At 35.0% G+C, this 16,711-nt stretch overlaps 2 protein-coding genes across 6 annotated transcripts in view; one reads left to right on the top strand and one right to left on the bottom strand.

The window, feature by feature from the left end:
* LOC123528762 (uncharacterized) overlaps window positions 1-1,738 on the bottom strand; it is a 78,174-nt gene extending 76,436 nt beyond the window's left edge. The window contains exons 1-3 of the mRNA XM_053520998.1: window positions 1,674-1,738; window positions 613-1,176; window positions 170-208 (exon numbers count right to left, since the gene is read on the bottom strand). Of these exons, the coding sequence (XP_053376973.1) occupies window positions 170-208; window positions 613-1,176; window positions 1,674-1,734 (664 nt within the window). The 5' untranslated portion in view covers window positions 1,735-1,738. The remainder of the gene's footprint in view (window positions 1-169; window positions 209-612; window positions 1,177-1,673) is intronic.
* A 9,561-nt stretch (window positions 1,739-11,299) lies between these two features.
* Window positions 11,300-16,711, top strand: part of LOC123528526 (histone deacetylase 11-like) — a 44,810-nt gene continuing 39,398 nt past the window's right edge. For 4 of the 5 annotated variants that reach the window (XM_045308291.2, XM_045308290.2, XM_045308288.2 and 1 more), the window contains exons 1-2: window positions 11,300-11,433; window positions 14,406-14,554. In XM_045308291.2, coding sequence (XP_045164226.2) covers window positions 11,321-11,433; window positions 14,406-14,554 — 262 coding nt within the window. In that variant the 5' untranslated portion in view covers window positions 11,300-11,320. The remainder of the gene's footprint in view (window positions 11,434-14,405; window positions 14,555-16,711) is intronic. The other variant, XM_045308292.2, reaches the window with a different exon arrangement.

Genomic DNA, 16,711 nt, shown 5'->3' with positions numbered 1-16,711 from the left:
CACAGGCTTAGTTTTGTGTTTCTTAAATGTGATTTGTTTGTATCACTATGTACCAAGATATGAGAAAGTTTTTGATATCAGAAGTGAAATTTTGATAACAAGGGAATATTAGTTCTTCGTCGAAAAACGTTCTCGGGCTGCAATATGTCTAAGAGTTAAAGTAAATTACCTGTAGGGACAGGCAGGAGGTGAGGGTTGGGAGGCAATTCTGAAAAAAAGAGAAGAAAATTTAATATGTCGGTTTTATGTTTTATTCTAAAGGAATTTAAGTATGAATATAAATTATATACTTCTATATATAAAACTACCGGCAAAACAACAAACTCTTATTATTGCGAATACACATTTTGTATAAACAAGCGAGTAATTTGTCATAAAATGTGTGAAATTGGACTTTTTTATTTTGTTTTTGTGTGTAAAACTGAATTACTATATTTTTATTGTAAAATTGTATAATCATGATTATTTATATACACTTTCCGACTTCATGTTCAAAATTTTGATAAAGAACTCACTCAAATTTGTTACACAATTTTCACTGGATAACGCAATTAAATTATGGAAATATTTTGTAACAGAAGGATAATTTAGCAAAAAAAAATATATACAGACCGTTGCAAATTTTTGTTGCCAGAAGATCTGAGAGACTTGTTAGAGCGTCAAAGTTCTGTGCTGTGAACAAGTGTCTGGAATCCGGATCAGACGTGATCGCCTTTAGTTCGTTCGTGTCTACACCGTTCCCAATCCCCACCGTATACAGTATTAATCCATTATCTCGTGCCGTCTGTGATGCTAATTTTATCATGTCAATTGACCCTGAAGGTTGATTGGTTAGGAGCACCACCACGTGAGGAACATCGCCCCGCCCTCCGTGAGAAGGACTGAACGCCGTCGTTGTCGCGTACCGGATGGCGTCTACCATCTTAACCTGCCCGCCTGAATACGGAATATTCAGAAGAGCATTTTGTACGAACGTGTTATTTGAAAACTGATTCAAGTAAAATTTACTTGAAACAGTATTTCCAAATGTCACGGCACTAACTTGAACTTTATCTGGCGCAACTTCCATTCTGTTCATGGTATCTTTGACGAAACCAATTTGCTTTTCAAAATTCCGTTGCCCTATATTTCCTGACGAGTCTATTAGAAATGTTACATCTGCCTTGCTGTCACATCCTTAAAATTAAAATAAAGCATAAATATAAAAATATAAAGTTGAATATACGATTGACCTTAAAGTCAACTTTAACAGGTATAGATGAATAAACCTATACTTTGTAACGAAATTACTTAAATGTCTCAAAGCAAAGCAACACTAGTTAAAGACAAACATTCCAGTGAACTAGTGGCAGCACGTTTACTTGTCAGCGAAGAAAACGTTGAGTAAACCACTTTATTGTTGAACAGCTTCAGTAAAAACTGATGAATATATTTTTAAAAAATTAGTAAACTTCAGAATAGAAACCGCCATTGTGTTCACATTGTCTCTTCTCACATTTTCGATATTTTATATTTTTGCTGTTTTAGAATGACTACAGTACGGTTATTTGAATGATTTCTGTCTGAAGATAACAAAAAAAATTAGATGTAATGATTTTACAAAGATATACACGCCTCGCCCCATGTCAGTCCTCTTAGTACTTTGATTATAAAGTTGATTCAACATCACTTACCTCTTTGAGCCCTTACCGACCCGCAGGTCAAGGCAAGAGCAAGAATGAAAGTTTCTATCATTCTGTCGAAAGTCGAAAAGTATTTACGACAGAATGTTGAATGGCTGTATTTATACTAGTTATGTGAAGCAGTGACCTTTGACTCCGGGAAGAGAGTGCGTCGTACATACCGTTGATAAGGAATACCAGGATATAGGCGTGGTGACATCTGTTAAACTTCAGGGATGTTCTTATAGATAAAATTAATTTATGCCCATTACTTATCGGTTACGCAAGCAAGCAAACAGCATGAGTACAACTGTTCTTTAACCATCTTTCGCGGGGTGGGGGGTAGAGAGTGAGAGAGACGGAGATGTTTGACTAACATAGCATAGCTGTTTTTTTTCTTTATTAACTGTCTGATTCTTAAATCAACAGCGCTGATCCCAAAATACTGTATACGAACAACATTTCAAAACTACACGTGCCAAGGCCGGGGAGTCAACCAGTAATCTCTGGATTGACAGTCCAAGTGTCCGATTTATAAATGACATATATTTTCTTAAAGTTGTGAGGGTGATGAATGATAGTTAGTCGCGGAGTTTCGGTGCAAGTCAAATATTTTGTAATGTGATTACATGATGGCTGTAGGGTCAAAAGGGCAACTTATTGGCCAAGTGGATAAGGTCGCAGGTACTCCATGTTGTAGGCGTAGATCTAGACTGGCTCCCGTCCCTATGTTTGTTCTTATTTACATATATATTAGTTTATTCATTAAGAGGGAAGTAAATCCAGCAGGTTGTTTCTACATTGACATTTTTTATTGTCCCTGGCTCCAAATATGTATGGTTCAGCCATCAGTTAAAATGTGCTATTTTAGAGGCTTAAGATTTTCTTATTTTGCTTGCAGTATTTATATAAAAAATAACCATGCAGCCAGGGAGCCAGGCTAGCGTAGATTACGCCCGAACTTTTGTGTGAAATTCTATCTTGTAGCTGGCCTGTAAAATAGTGGTAACAAAAAAAGACAAATTCGATGACATCATGAACATGATTAGAGTTTCATAGTCGGATAGGCACCGTCAACTGGTATTTTCAAAACGTAATTAGCAAATAAAACTTAAAACTTTTAAGCGATATTTATAGAAAAGATGTAAATGATGTAGTTACCGTAATATTTTAGGTCACCGGTGAATATTTGAATGTTGTAATTCATTGTGGAAGCTATAAATAATACGTTTTGGTTTCAACAGGTTATTTAAAACAACGAAAATGTTTTCATTGAACATTTTCCTTGGGTTTTCATTTGACAGTTCTAAAGATTTTCTAAACTATTGTACATTTCCCGGTAATGATTCAGAAACGGTTTCAAAAAGTACCGTATATTTAGCTATTTTAAGATTTTATAATATTTCATTTGTTAAAAAAGTATTGCAGTTTTTTGTTGTTGTTTTTGATTTGTTTTGTTTTGTTTTGTTTTGTTAAATGTTTTTGTTACTAGTATATTTTCACCGTTCAGATTCTTGGTCACAAATGTATCAACTTTTCGAAATTTTAGCATTTAGTTTGTAATAAAAAAAATTGGGTAAGTTCTATTTATAGAAAGATTGATGGAATAAAAATTGAAACATATAAAAGGCATACAGTAAAATTTGATATAAAAGTATACTTATCAAATTAATGAATTGTGATTTTTTGGTTTATACTAATTTGTTTTAGCTCGATTGTGATGAAAGCTTTAAGCTTATTGGAACCACTTTCGAGTCCGCTTCCATGAAAAACTAGTACCGGTGTCAGATGAGAAGGCATGGCCGTGACCCTAGCGGGGCTTGAACCCACGACCCCTGGATTGAGCGGCCAACACCTTATCCACTAGACCACCGATCCCCTTAAGTTCAACAAATGACTTTTTTTTACGTTATAGAACAGAACAGAACAGAATTTTGTTTGTTAGTTTTGGGTTTAACGCCGTTTTTCAACAGTATTTCAGTCATGTAACAACGGGCAGTTAACCTAACTAGTGTTCGTGGATTCTGAACCAGTACAAACCTGTTCTCCGCAAGTAACTGTCAACTTCCCCACATGAATTATCAGAGGTGGAGGACGAATGATTTCAGACACAATGTCTTTCATCAAATCGTCACGGAGAACATACGCCCCGCCCGGGGGATCAAACTCGCGACCCCGCGATCCGTAGACCAACGCTCCCTACTGAGCTAAGCGGGCGGGCTACAGAATTTTGTATGTTGTTCGTAAGTATTGACCTGGCACTCATAAATATTCCGTATGTTTCCGTAAATTGATTTTCGGTGTCCGAACCTAAATAACGATATAACTATTGAAAAGCCAGTTATATACCGTCATGTATCATGTGCAGATATAGCTGTGTGGACAAAGCGTTTTGCCACTAATCTCAGGGTTGTGTGTTCGAGTCCTCTGTCTGATCAAATTGTTTTTTTTATTATTATTATTATTATTTTATCTGTAAAAGACGGAAACTTGTCACACTATCATGATTTATCAAGGAAATACTCTACTATCGATTACCATTCTTCTACGTACATATAACCGTTTTACAAAATGTCTTTTAAAATTTTCAGGACCGGATAAGCATTCATACGGTGCCCCTAAAGTGACAAGTTACAACACTTTTTTCCAATAGTAATGGAACTTTTTTATTGTTAAAGAAATGATTTCGTTTAAACGAAACATTTCTTAAACGAAATAATTATTTGTTAAACGAAAGATTTCGATTAAACGAAATAGATTATTTCGTTAAACGAAATGATTCGTTAAACAATGATTTCGTTTAAACGAAATAACTTATTTCGTTAAACGAAATGATTCGTTAAACGAAATAATCATTTCGTTTAAACGAAAAACTTATTTCGTTAAACGAAGATTTCGTTTAACGAAATAAGTTATTTCGTTTAAACGAAATATAAGTTATTTCGTTTAAACGAAACATTTCGTTAAACGAAATAACTTATTTCGTTTAAACGAAATCATTTCGTTTAAACGAAATCATTTCGTTTAAACGAAATAAGTTATTTCGTTTAAACGAAATAGTTTATTTCGTTTAAACGAAATGATTATTTCGTTTAAACGAAATGATTTCGTTTAAACGAAATGATTTCGTTTAAACGAAATAACTATTTCGTTTAAACGAAATGATTTCGTTTAAACGAAATAACTTATTTCGTTTAAACGAAATGATTTCGTTTAAACGAAATGATTTCGTTTAAACGAAATAAAAAAAAGTCTCACATTACCTAATTGGAAAAAATGTGTGTAACATGTCACTTTAGGGGCACCGTACATTCATTCATTCAACAGACAATTCAAAGAACTGTTTTTAGCGGCACAAAATGAAACGTTTCATAAAAAATATATAATCATAGAAACAAACACAAACACAAGGAAATATATTTTAAAGATGGTTAGAAAAGAATTCGAACCCATGGTAACGTGCTTCCAAGTCGGAGAGCTTACCACTATACCACTGTGCCATTGTAAATTGATTATTTTGATAAATCTAGATATTTTCAGGACAAAAATATCGCGTAAAATAATGAAAACGCCCGAAAATATTGGCTAAGATTAATGAGAGCCAGGTCAATACTTACGGACAATACGTATACAGTATCTCGTTACATACAAACATTTTGAAATATAATAGTTTGATGGTCATATGGCAAACTAATACAATTTTAAGTAGAAAAAAAAAACATATTGCATATTGTAATCATATTTTGTGTGTGGAAAATAGACGAACACATAATTATATAAAAGTAAATTTCCGAGAATGCTATAGTAGTCTCTTAAAGATTTTTTTTCAAGCACAAAAATGTCGACGTGGCCAAATTTTGTCTATAAAGGAGGAGGTCAGTCGTATGGTAGCAGTTCGATAGGACCGAGAAGATAAGCTTGGTACTTGTAGAAAAGAATTTACGACACTCCTAATGTGGATATCCCAAATATTATTTATTGGTTCCTGTCTAGGACATAAACGTCGTTTGATAAAGGTCACAGATAGTGACCAAAACAATGATGATAATTGGGCTAAAAGAGGTGCGGAATCGTCAAACTCTTTTTTTCTTTTTGCGGTAACAATTTCTTAATGCTCTCAGTCCTTTTTATATTTTCCTATTGTCCTGGTTAAGCGTTCCCTCTTTGTTCATTTGTGTCATCCAAGGGGTTTATAAGTCAAATTAACTTCTGACAGGTAATTGCCCCGAGTTTTATTTCGAACATTTCGAATAAAAGAAAAATGGGGGCAAACTCTGCGATGTGATTATGTTGTGGCGCAGTGAGATTTTTAGCTACTTTCCAGCGTATATCATTTTTTTCCGCGTTAAACAGTAGAATGCGGGATTCTGTAGATGTAGAATCTGGTCTGTGTTCAGACCCAGGAGATAACTCCTTAGGCTATTTAAATTTTGATTAATCATGTCCCTTTTCTTACATTAGACAATCAGAGCCAAGAAAGATCGGTCAAAATATAGAAGAGAAGATTTAAATTTATAATGATTGAATTTTTAAAAAAATATAAAAAAAGATTATCTAGCCGGTAGCTGGACTACTGCAGATGCTGGAACAGGAAACAAACTAACGCTGACATTTAAAAACTTAATTAAATGAAGTAGTATGTCGATTTATAAGCGTTCTTGTTTTAATTATGCGTTATTAGGGTGTTATATGGTAATTTTTCGCCATGGAACGCACATATATGAAAAGGTTTCTCCCAAGGAAAGGAAGCAGTGGAAACCAGGGGCCGTAAGTTAGATCCACCGCTAGCTGCAAAATTTGGATAAGAGTCCGACGTACAGGTGCTTTAAGGTACCAATGGAAGCACCTTCTGTATATTTCACTATTCTCAACGCAAAATTACTAACGGTCTTCTGATTTCACTATCCTCAACAACACAATTACTAACAGTCTTCTAGGGGGTGTCCCCCATTTGTGTTCGCGATGGTGACTATAACTTACCTTACAGTTTGAAAAAAATATACGTGCTCTCCGTGTTATCAAACGTTTATTCTCATCTTAAAGCATCCCATAACAACAGGTATATGCTGATACGATTTTTAATATTTTTTTTCTAATCATTATTACCCTAATTGAATATAAGCTATAGAAGGCAAACCCTTTAAAGTTGGCAAGTCACATTTAAAGCAACATTTTATGACAATTTTCAGTTTTATATGGTGGCTGATTTCTGCCATTTCGTGTTCGCGTGTTGGCGGGGCGAAAACACGACAATACAAAAACTCGACAAAAACCTAATTTGTCGTGTCGGCGTGGCGAAAACACGACACATTTTACGCGAAAACTCGACGTTTAGGGGGCGCCGATACGACAAATCTATCTGTTGAGTTTTCGTGTTGGCGGGTGTAAATATGTCGTGTTGGCGCCCTTTATTATTCGTGTTTTCGTGTTTTCGCCCCGCCGACACGAAAACATGAAAACACGACAAATACATTATCTGTCGAGTTTTCGTGTTTTCTCCCCGCCATCACGAAAACACGACAAATACATACTTGTCGAGTTTTTGTGTTTTCGCTCCGCCGACACGACAACACGAAAACTCGACAAATACTTTTCAGACATCTCTTATAAAACGTAGTTATTCTGAAACCAGTGGCAAAGGATTTAAGAAGCATTTTCCTTTCTATTCGAACGAACCGTCAACGCAGAATTTATTTATATTAACTAAAGCTGCATTAGGATATCTGAGGTTATAAAACAATACAATAATATGTCAGATGTCAGTTATCGTTTTAAGAATACAAAGTGTATATATAACAGACCCGGTTCCAGAAATATTTCATTGGGGTGCGGTGAGCGGCAACAGTTAAAGAATAAAGGCGGCATCGGCGAGCCGATTGGGGTTAGGTACGGAAGGAGGTAACCCCTCATGTTTAGGGTGTACGCCTGGAAATTTTTGAAATATATGAATAAAATGGTGGTCCCTGCTGCATTTTTTTAGTCCAAAGTTTGAGATACGTGAGGGGGTCATGCCCTCCTATTTAGTGGGTCAGATGGTATTCCCATGGACATTTTTGAAATATAGGAATGCAATGGTGGCCTCTGATGCATTTTTGGGTTAAATTGTGAGAAAATATTATTTTGATATTTGACCTACGTCTTTCGATATTTTTTTATGTAACAAAATGGTATTCGGTCGAAATATACATAGAACATAAATTATTTTTCATTCTTAAACTTATATTTTCTAGCATGTAGTTATGTTGTTTTCTGTTGAACAGTAATTGTTGTGCGCATGTCTAACGGAAGATGCCAAAGCGAAAACACGAAAACTCGACAAATAATTGCCGTGTTTTCGAGTTTTCGTGTTTTCGTGCCGGCGGGGCGAAAAGACGAAAACTCGACAAATAATGTATTTGTCGTGTTTTCATGTTGGCGGGGAGAAAACACGACAACACGAAAACTCGACAAATACCAAATTTGTCGAGTTTTCGTGTTTTCGTATCGGCGGGGCGAAAACACGACAGCACAACAAATAAAGGGCGCCAATACGACACATTCATACCCGCCAACACGAAAACTCGACAAATAAATATGTCGTGTCGGTGCCCTCTAAACGTCGTGTTTTCGTGTAAAATTTATCGTGTTTTCGTGTTGTCAGCCCGCCAACACGAAAACACGAAATGGCAGAAATCAGCCACCATAGTTTTAGTATTTATTTCTTCCACGCCAGATAGGATTTTTCTTTGATTTTGCCGGTGTTAGAAAAACTCGTCCAAGTTACACTTCGGTGGTTTAAGATGACTCCCGTGCTGCAATATATGAATGAATGCGTAAATTCATAGGATACTATAATAGAATAGTGGTCAAAAGAAAACCATTCGTTTTACTTCATTTCCTCTTTTAGTTAAAGAATACGGCATGCAAGAAAAAAAATCTATCACTCGTTACCGCCTAATCTCGAGCCAGATATTTCAATCTGCACCTTCAACCAGTGAACGATTCTTATATATGAAGAAAAAAGACCAATTACATAAGGTTAGATCCTATTAGAAATGTTTCCCTTTTTAAATTTTGCAATTACTCCCTTTTAATGTTAAAATCTTCCAAAAGTAGACTGTACCATTTAATTTCAATGTATTTTCAAGTTTTACATTTGCATTTGATAGATACTGGGATATTTCAACAATCGGAGCAGAAAGGCAAGTTTTTAAACAGTGTAAAGCTTCTGAATTCATTTATTTCAAATCTATCAGATAGATAAAGGGAGGTAATAATAATTTTACAAACTTGTATTTCTAACCAATTTCGGCTAAAATCGTTGATAAAACAATAGTTATTACATTGATATCATTCATTAGGCTAATTTTGTTTATTAAATTTATGCATATGCTGAAATAATTTTATCTTGATTGAGCATTTGAGCAACCAGTGAACACAAATAAGTGTAAATGGTCATTTATTAATCTTTCAAACAAATCCATTACTTGATCGAAATCTGATTAACCACCTTAAATGGCCGACAGAACAATTACTGAAACAAGTTTAAATACAAACAGACAGAGTGGCCCCTATAAGGTTCATAAGTTATTTTTCTCAAGCTATTTTGAAGGTTTCATTTCTGTGTAATATTTTAGAAACATAATAATGTGCGCATGGTTTCTTTTCTTATGCCTACTGCCTGTTTATGCTGCAGTGGCGCAAGTAATGTGAACAGTTGTTAAACGTGAGATAGCTCTCATGAGTGCAAGGTTAAATGAATAAAAGGCTAAAGAAATACCTCAAGTAAGGGGTAGCCAATATTAGACTTGCGCTAGAGCTTGACTACACATTACTTGGGAGAGTATTCCGCAGACGAATTGTTCTTGGAAAGAAAGAACTTATAAGTAGTAGTATTTACGTGATTGTGGAACTAGGTATTCTTGCATACCAGAAGGAACTTTCCGTTATTTTTACCGGTGCTGGAAAAATCCATCTTACATCCGGGGTGTAAGATGACCCTCGTGCTTTAAAATGTCGTATTACGAACTGCGCATATGTAGTAATTTAGGCTATATTTTATTTCAAAAAAACGGAATGAAAATCCACCTTGACAGTCCCTCTTTGTTCCTGATGGTATATTTCTCGATTCAAAACACGTTGTTTTATAAAAAAATCATAAACTTACGCTGCAACTGATAAAACAAAACCGGAACTAAACATTGTTTTTTGTCTTTGAAACGTCATGACGTCCTTCCTGTTTACGGACGTTGGTTTCCCGCGCTTTGTTAACACGCCTCTATAAGAAATTGTTCTAAAAAGAAAGCCATTCGATTGATATTTTTTTAAATATTATTTCTTGATATCGGTATGCAAGAAAAAGATTCTTTCACTTGTTGTAGGCGCAGATGGGAATATCCGGCTCTCGGGTAACTGTTTAGGCGGTAACTCGGTAGGAACCTCGTTACCGCCTAAACAGTTACCCTCGAGGCCGGAAATTCCCATCTGCACCTACAACCAATGAAAGAATCTTATAGTTTATGTTACTGGTAGGGTGAAGTGATGGTAATCTTCATGAACTAGGTTTTATTTTATGCTAACTAATGAAATACTGTATTTTATTCTATGCTAACTAATGAAATACTGTATTCTATCAGTTAAATATTTTTATTTATCTTGCCTCCTACAAGTTTCTTGCATTTTTATTGGTCAATAGACGTCACGTGGAACATGATATATTCCATATCCTGCTAGTACATTTCAGATATGAATTTTGATTTAAAAATTAAAATGGCTGCCGCTGTGTTAATTTACAAAATATTAGATAATAGCGTGTAAGTAAAGGGTAGTCGGCAAGATTAAATCGTTACACAGCTTGTTGGTGACAGGATACGGGATATACGCTGTCTCGAAAATCCATATCAGGCGAGAGCGAATATGGATTTCCTCGACAGCGTATATCCCGTAACCTGTCACCAACAAGCAGTGTAACTAATAATCTCATCACTCACACTGTGAAAATATGAAATCTATATTTTCACACTGTGAGAGATATAGCTCCGCCCCCTCATACATTGTGTATGAATTTTAAATTATTTGCTTAAAACAGGATGAAAATTGTAGTCGCACTTTGTTCTTTATAGTATATTTCTGGATTCAAATTATTTTGTGCGTCTTACAAACGTCACAACACGTCTGACGTCATGTCTGTTTAAAATTTGTTGCAAAATGCACATCTCAACGTAATTAAGCATAAAATAAAAAGAAAATTTGTTTGTTTTTCGTGAATAACGCCTTCCAGTCATAATCGTTAATGATTGTTGGAAGTATCATGTAGATGTAGAGATGAAATATGGAATATATCTCACCTCGAAGTGAAAAAAAATTCACATTTTCACTCGCGCTACGCGCTCGTGAAACATACCTGCTTGTGTAGTCATATAATATTTTGTTATAGAGATAGCGTGCTATTTCATAGTTATTCGTAACACCTAACACTTACCAGGCTTGACTTTCATTAGGCCTAGTCTAAATAATGAGACCTCGGGTAGACCGATTTTACATTCTGATATTTCTCGTTGGGGATATCGACCAGTCAAAAAAATATAACGATATTCAACTCTTGAGTACAATTATTTGGACTAGACTTCCATGGACCAGTCCTGTTCCCACTGGCAAAGAGAATCCCCATCGAGATATCTATGGTACGGTGCTGTATGGTATGGCACAGGGATTGTACAACAAACCATTTCACACAGCGTGAAAATGTTACAGATGACAAAAAAATGGCCGAAACAGAAAGTAAACATTATGAGTAAGTCATTTAAAAACGATATATTAAAGCTCACAGCAAGCCTTTGAAATATTTCAGTGCATAAATTTGTATGAGGAAAAATCATTTATCAACTGGTCTAATGCTATTTATCATAATAATGCAAATTATTTGAAGAACCGTACTGAATCCTAACGTAGTTTTGGAGTCAATTATTTTCCAGGTTTGGAAGGTATGTTAGCTTTGTGTAAATGCATGATATCCCGTTTAAGACTTAAGAAATAATAAATCTGTTTCTATATTTTATCAGTTCATAAAATATGGGCAGGAGTTTGGATGCGTAATAATTAAATCACGAGTGCGTAGCATCCAAACGACTGCTCATGTTTTATTAATTGATAAAATTATTGGAACATATTTATTATTTCGATTCTAACAACGCAAATAATTCGCATTTTACAGTACTACATTTTCAGCGTAATACGTCATTCGGATCATATGCTGTTACAATTTACCCCCTATGGTCAGAATATGTTGCATAGCCGATGGAACGTATAGATATTTGTTTCTTTTTTATCAGAATTTTGAGAAGTACTTATGAATTAGTAATCTAACAGCTCGCAAAATAATTATGAAGAGAATCATCAAATTTGGCGGGTTGACCCTGTGTTACGAGTTACAAGCTTAACTTTATATGACGTCACATCATTATGACGTCATACTTTATGTCATACATTTATGACGTCACCGCTAAATCATAATTAAGCTAATTGAATTCGCTCGTAGAGATCAAAACGTGTTTTACGGTCCTACACATAGGTCAGTATGACTTTTTATCATATTTATGTTTTTGAAATGCTGTTTTCAACCGTTTTGCCCTGAAATAATTCGTATACATGTAATGGAACTGAAGTAGAATCGCTCACAATCATAGGGGGGTGAAATGTAACAGCCAACCATATTTTATCGTAGATTCATGTATAGGCGATTTCGCTATATGTTTATATAGCAATTGCTGCGGATCGTGTTAGAACTGCAGATTGTGACCAGACTTCTTGAAAATTTGCCAGACATGTCAACTGGTCCACAGTCTCTTGGGTTCCAGTAGTCTGAGGTACTCTTGTAATCCCATGTCGTCACTATAGGTTGCATACCGCTAAGGAAATTTTCAGCTCAGAGATGTTTATATGCTGTTATGGATCTCTGAGCTGAAACCAATCCCATACTGAAACCTAACCAGGAATCGTGCCAGAAGTCTGTCGCGCTATAATTTCAACAAATGAAATGCAGTGGACTCACCTTTTACTTTAGAATATTTCTAATCCATTTTTCTTTTGATCTGGTATAAAATAATCCATGCTAGGACTGTCATCGATAGAAACAATATCGATGTATCAGCGATATTTTTTGGTCGATCGATTATCGATTCCCATTTTTAAAAATCGATATTTTACACAGAGAAAATAAAACTATCCAGATAAACACTCAGACCCTCTAAAACAACTTTTCTGCCTGCAAAAATGTGCCCTAAGTAACGGAAGTTGTCAATAAAGGTCATGTCTAAACTTGTACCCAGGGGTTCCACTAGACCCAAAAACCCAAGAGTCCCAGGACCCTTGGGCCCAAATTTTGAAAGGTCCTTTTCCAAAATACAGGAGTCCTGTCCCAACACGTCAATATAATTTACTATATTTTTTTATTCAGTAATACGTAGATCTTTACCATAAGAATACAATAAACCCAAGATCATGTTACAGCATAATAAAAATGTCAGTCTCAGGTCATATAGTCTCATATTGTAAACTAATATTTATCAAAATTCATGTTATTTTAATTAGGTTTTTCTTAAATATTTCATTTCATTTTTAATAACAGAACAGTGCTATAACACTCTAGAAAAATGTATCCAAAATGTACTATCCGAATACTGTTACACTTTCAGAATGTCATCGGAAAGTAGTTTTTGCTCAGTTTATTTGGCAAACTAAACTAAATCAGCGATAGGTCCTCAAATAATGATGCTACTTATCATAAAAAACTGCATTGAAAGTCGGGTTGTTTTTTTAGGAATTTTGGAAATATGCTTGATTTGACATCGGGTGTAATAAGACCCGTGGACGGACATTCTAAACTTATTTTTGCTTTCGAAATTCATCAAAATTTGAGAAGTTTCTTGTTGAAATTACGAGATGATCTAATTGAAAGTGGGCATGAAAAATCTTGCAGGGCACTTTTCACGTGCTCGGTAATCAGCTGCTTACGATAATTTAATAATTGGCGCCTTTTTTGACAGTACAAAGGATTCGCTTTATCAATTAATTTCAACACTTCATTGATTTCTTGTTACCTATGTGCACTCGTCGTGACGTAACTTGCTGATAAAAAATCAGCGAGGCATGTCTACAGGAGAAGGGGCGGGATTTAGCAGAGATCAAAGGCAGGAGAGCATGACCGCGAGTGTTTATTTTGAATACACGTGTCTATCGTGGAAATAGTTTTACCGAAGGAAATTAATGATAAGAGAAAGGATTATCAAAGGAAAATGCCCCCGGGTCCCGAAGGACGCACAGGCAAGTATTCTGCCGGGTCCTTTGAGCGTCTTTTGAAAATCTCCCGGGTCCGGACCCGGGGTCCCGGGTCAAATGGAACCCCTGTGTACCGTAGCAGTCTTTTCCAACTAGTCGGCACTACCTGTACTGGGAAATACATAAATACAAATAAAACACATTAAAAGCATGCAATTAAACTAAAAATAACATTATCAAGAAGGTATATAGCATGTACATGAACAAATAGGTTGTTACACTAACTTAATAATCGATATATCGATGTATCGTCGATATCTGTCTTCTGATATATCAGTATCGTCGATATGACAAAGACCCAATCAATGACAGCCCTAATCCATGCAACATTATTTGAACACAAGTTATATACACAAGTTTCAAATTGGTATTGGTATGTTATTTTTGTATATATAAAATAAAATGCTCATCCTTATCACTTTCTTTCAGTGAAACAGAGACCAAACTGTATGTTAAAGTGCTGCCTACACAATGGCCTATTGTCTATGGACACGAGTATAATATTGGGTTCTTAGGGCTTGAAAGACTTCATCCATTTGATGCTGGCAAGTGGGGAAAGGTGTATGGATTTCTAAAAGGTTTGTTGAAATATATAGCATCAAGGTGAGATATTGTGATCACTCATCATGGATCAGCATCAACATTCTCTTCAAATGACGTTTCATCTGAGACCACCAGTTGGAAGCAGATGAAATTTGGACAGGATGTGTCTTTGGTGCTTCTCTTTTAAAAGGATTTTGGCTCAGTTTCACTTGTATGCAGAAAGCTTATTCTAAGGAATTCTTCAAACAATATATTAGTTGTTTTTGTCCCATCTGGTTGTACTTCACACTTCATGTCTGATCAATAACTGGAGAACCATTTGACCTAGAATCTTCAAACTTCATATTGTGATAGGCCTTACAGAGTAGATGACCCCTATTGTTTTTTTGGGGTAATTGATCAAAGCAGGGCTCACACTGCCAGTCGCCATTATCACCATTTGCGATTATTTTATTTAAATGGCGAATATTTTTTCATTTTGGCGACAGGAACTGGCGATTATTTTATTTAATAGCTGTATAAATAATTATGCCAAGTGAGACAGTAACCCGCGGTCTGCTAGTGTAGAAAATCGGTAGAGCGGACTGTTTATTGATCAGGTCGGATATCCGGGCACTTCAGCGTATCGCGTTGCGTAGCAACAAGCGGAGGTGACAGCAAATGCTAAATTGCAATTGAAAAGCGTTTCATGTTTCACTGGTGCTGGTTGTTTTTCTTTGCTTAAAGTAAAATTTTGGGCAATATTAATAAGTCAGTGAATTTATAATGTAGCATGATGTTCCAGAAATCACTCCCGAGAAAGAAACCTTTCTTTTTTAGGTTTCAGACGTGATATTCATCATTGATCCGTGTAAGCTGCAAGGTCTCATATTTGTGACGGACTGGATGAAAATTATAATTTAAAAAATCGGAGGTCTTTTTAAAGTAAATAAAACAGAAAATCTATTTCATCTAATTAAGTTTCTCCATTCGTTTCACTTTTCTCGTTCTATTTAGTAGCCTGCCATTAAAAGAGTTCTGAAAGCCAGATAGCTTATACTGTGGTGTCAAAAGTGATTCAGTCACTCCAAATTTAATCAAATCAACACCTCTTACCTAAATTCTCATTCGTATGAAATTTAATGAGAGGTGTCATAATTTAAAGCTTAATAGCACATTATGCGTAAATACTGGAGAAGGGATTTTTTTCTCCCTCGAAGGGTATCGGGATCACAATAGCATTTATAACACAAGGCGGTTTTTTATATGTTACAATTGTTTAAAATGTAATATGACATCTAGAGCTACTGTGTTACACGCGGAGATAAAATGATATATATAATAACTGCATGCTAGTTTCTTTTTTACGAAAAGCCAGGACGTATCAATAAATTGATGACTTCCAATTACGAAAATACTAAAAAAAATGCTGATCTCTGTTTTGTCAATTATTTAAAACTGAGAACGATAATTTGCACGCTTTGTCTAGAATAATGTTAGTCATATCTTGTAGTTTTCAATATCCATTTTTTTTTGTTAATTGTTAGACTGTCACAATTGACTGCTTCCACATACCACAAAATTAAACATTCATTCCAGTCATAAATCACTATGGAAACCAATCAGTATGTGGTATATTGATGCAAATCAGTTTTGACCAGTTCCTAATGACTATCACTTTTTAATAGATTGATTTCCTGTTTGTTTTATCCCTCTGATGTACCCCTTCGGGGCCTTATGGTAATTTCCTGTCTTATCCGTTTGATGTATGCCTTCAGGGTCTTATGATATTTGGAAGATGCACATTATTGTTATTTGCGTGTCAATTGACAAAGGGATTAATAGAGCTACTACATAAAAAACTTTAACCAATACACATGCCCGAACATTTAGTTCATTTGAAACTTTAAAATTAATTCACCAAACTATTTTTTGGCTGGAAGGACATTTCTTCAAAAAAAAAAAAAAAATGTCTGCAATAAGATTACATATAGAATAAAGTATAAGTTTTCAACTTTATTCAAATGACTTTCATACTTAATGTACTTCGACATTATAGCATTTTACATTAACTAAATAAAATATATCGCACAAAGTACATTTCAGAAAATGGCAACAATATAATTATTTCAGAGCATTAAAACATTTAGAAAATCAGCTTATTTAAAAAAGACATAAAAATATCAGAAAATTTACTATTTATTTGATCTGTT

Source organism: Mercenaria mercenaria, chromosome 13 (genome assembly GCF_021730395.1).
Source record: "Mercenaria mercenaria strain notata chromosome 13, MADL_Memer_1, whole genome shotgun sequence".
NCBI classification, from domain to species: domain Eukaryota; kingdom Metazoa; phylum Mollusca; class Bivalvia; order Venerida; family Veneridae; genus Mercenaria; species Mercenaria mercenaria.
Note: the sequence above shows the minus strand (reverse complement) of the source record. Positions and strands in the feature narration are given on the sequence as shown.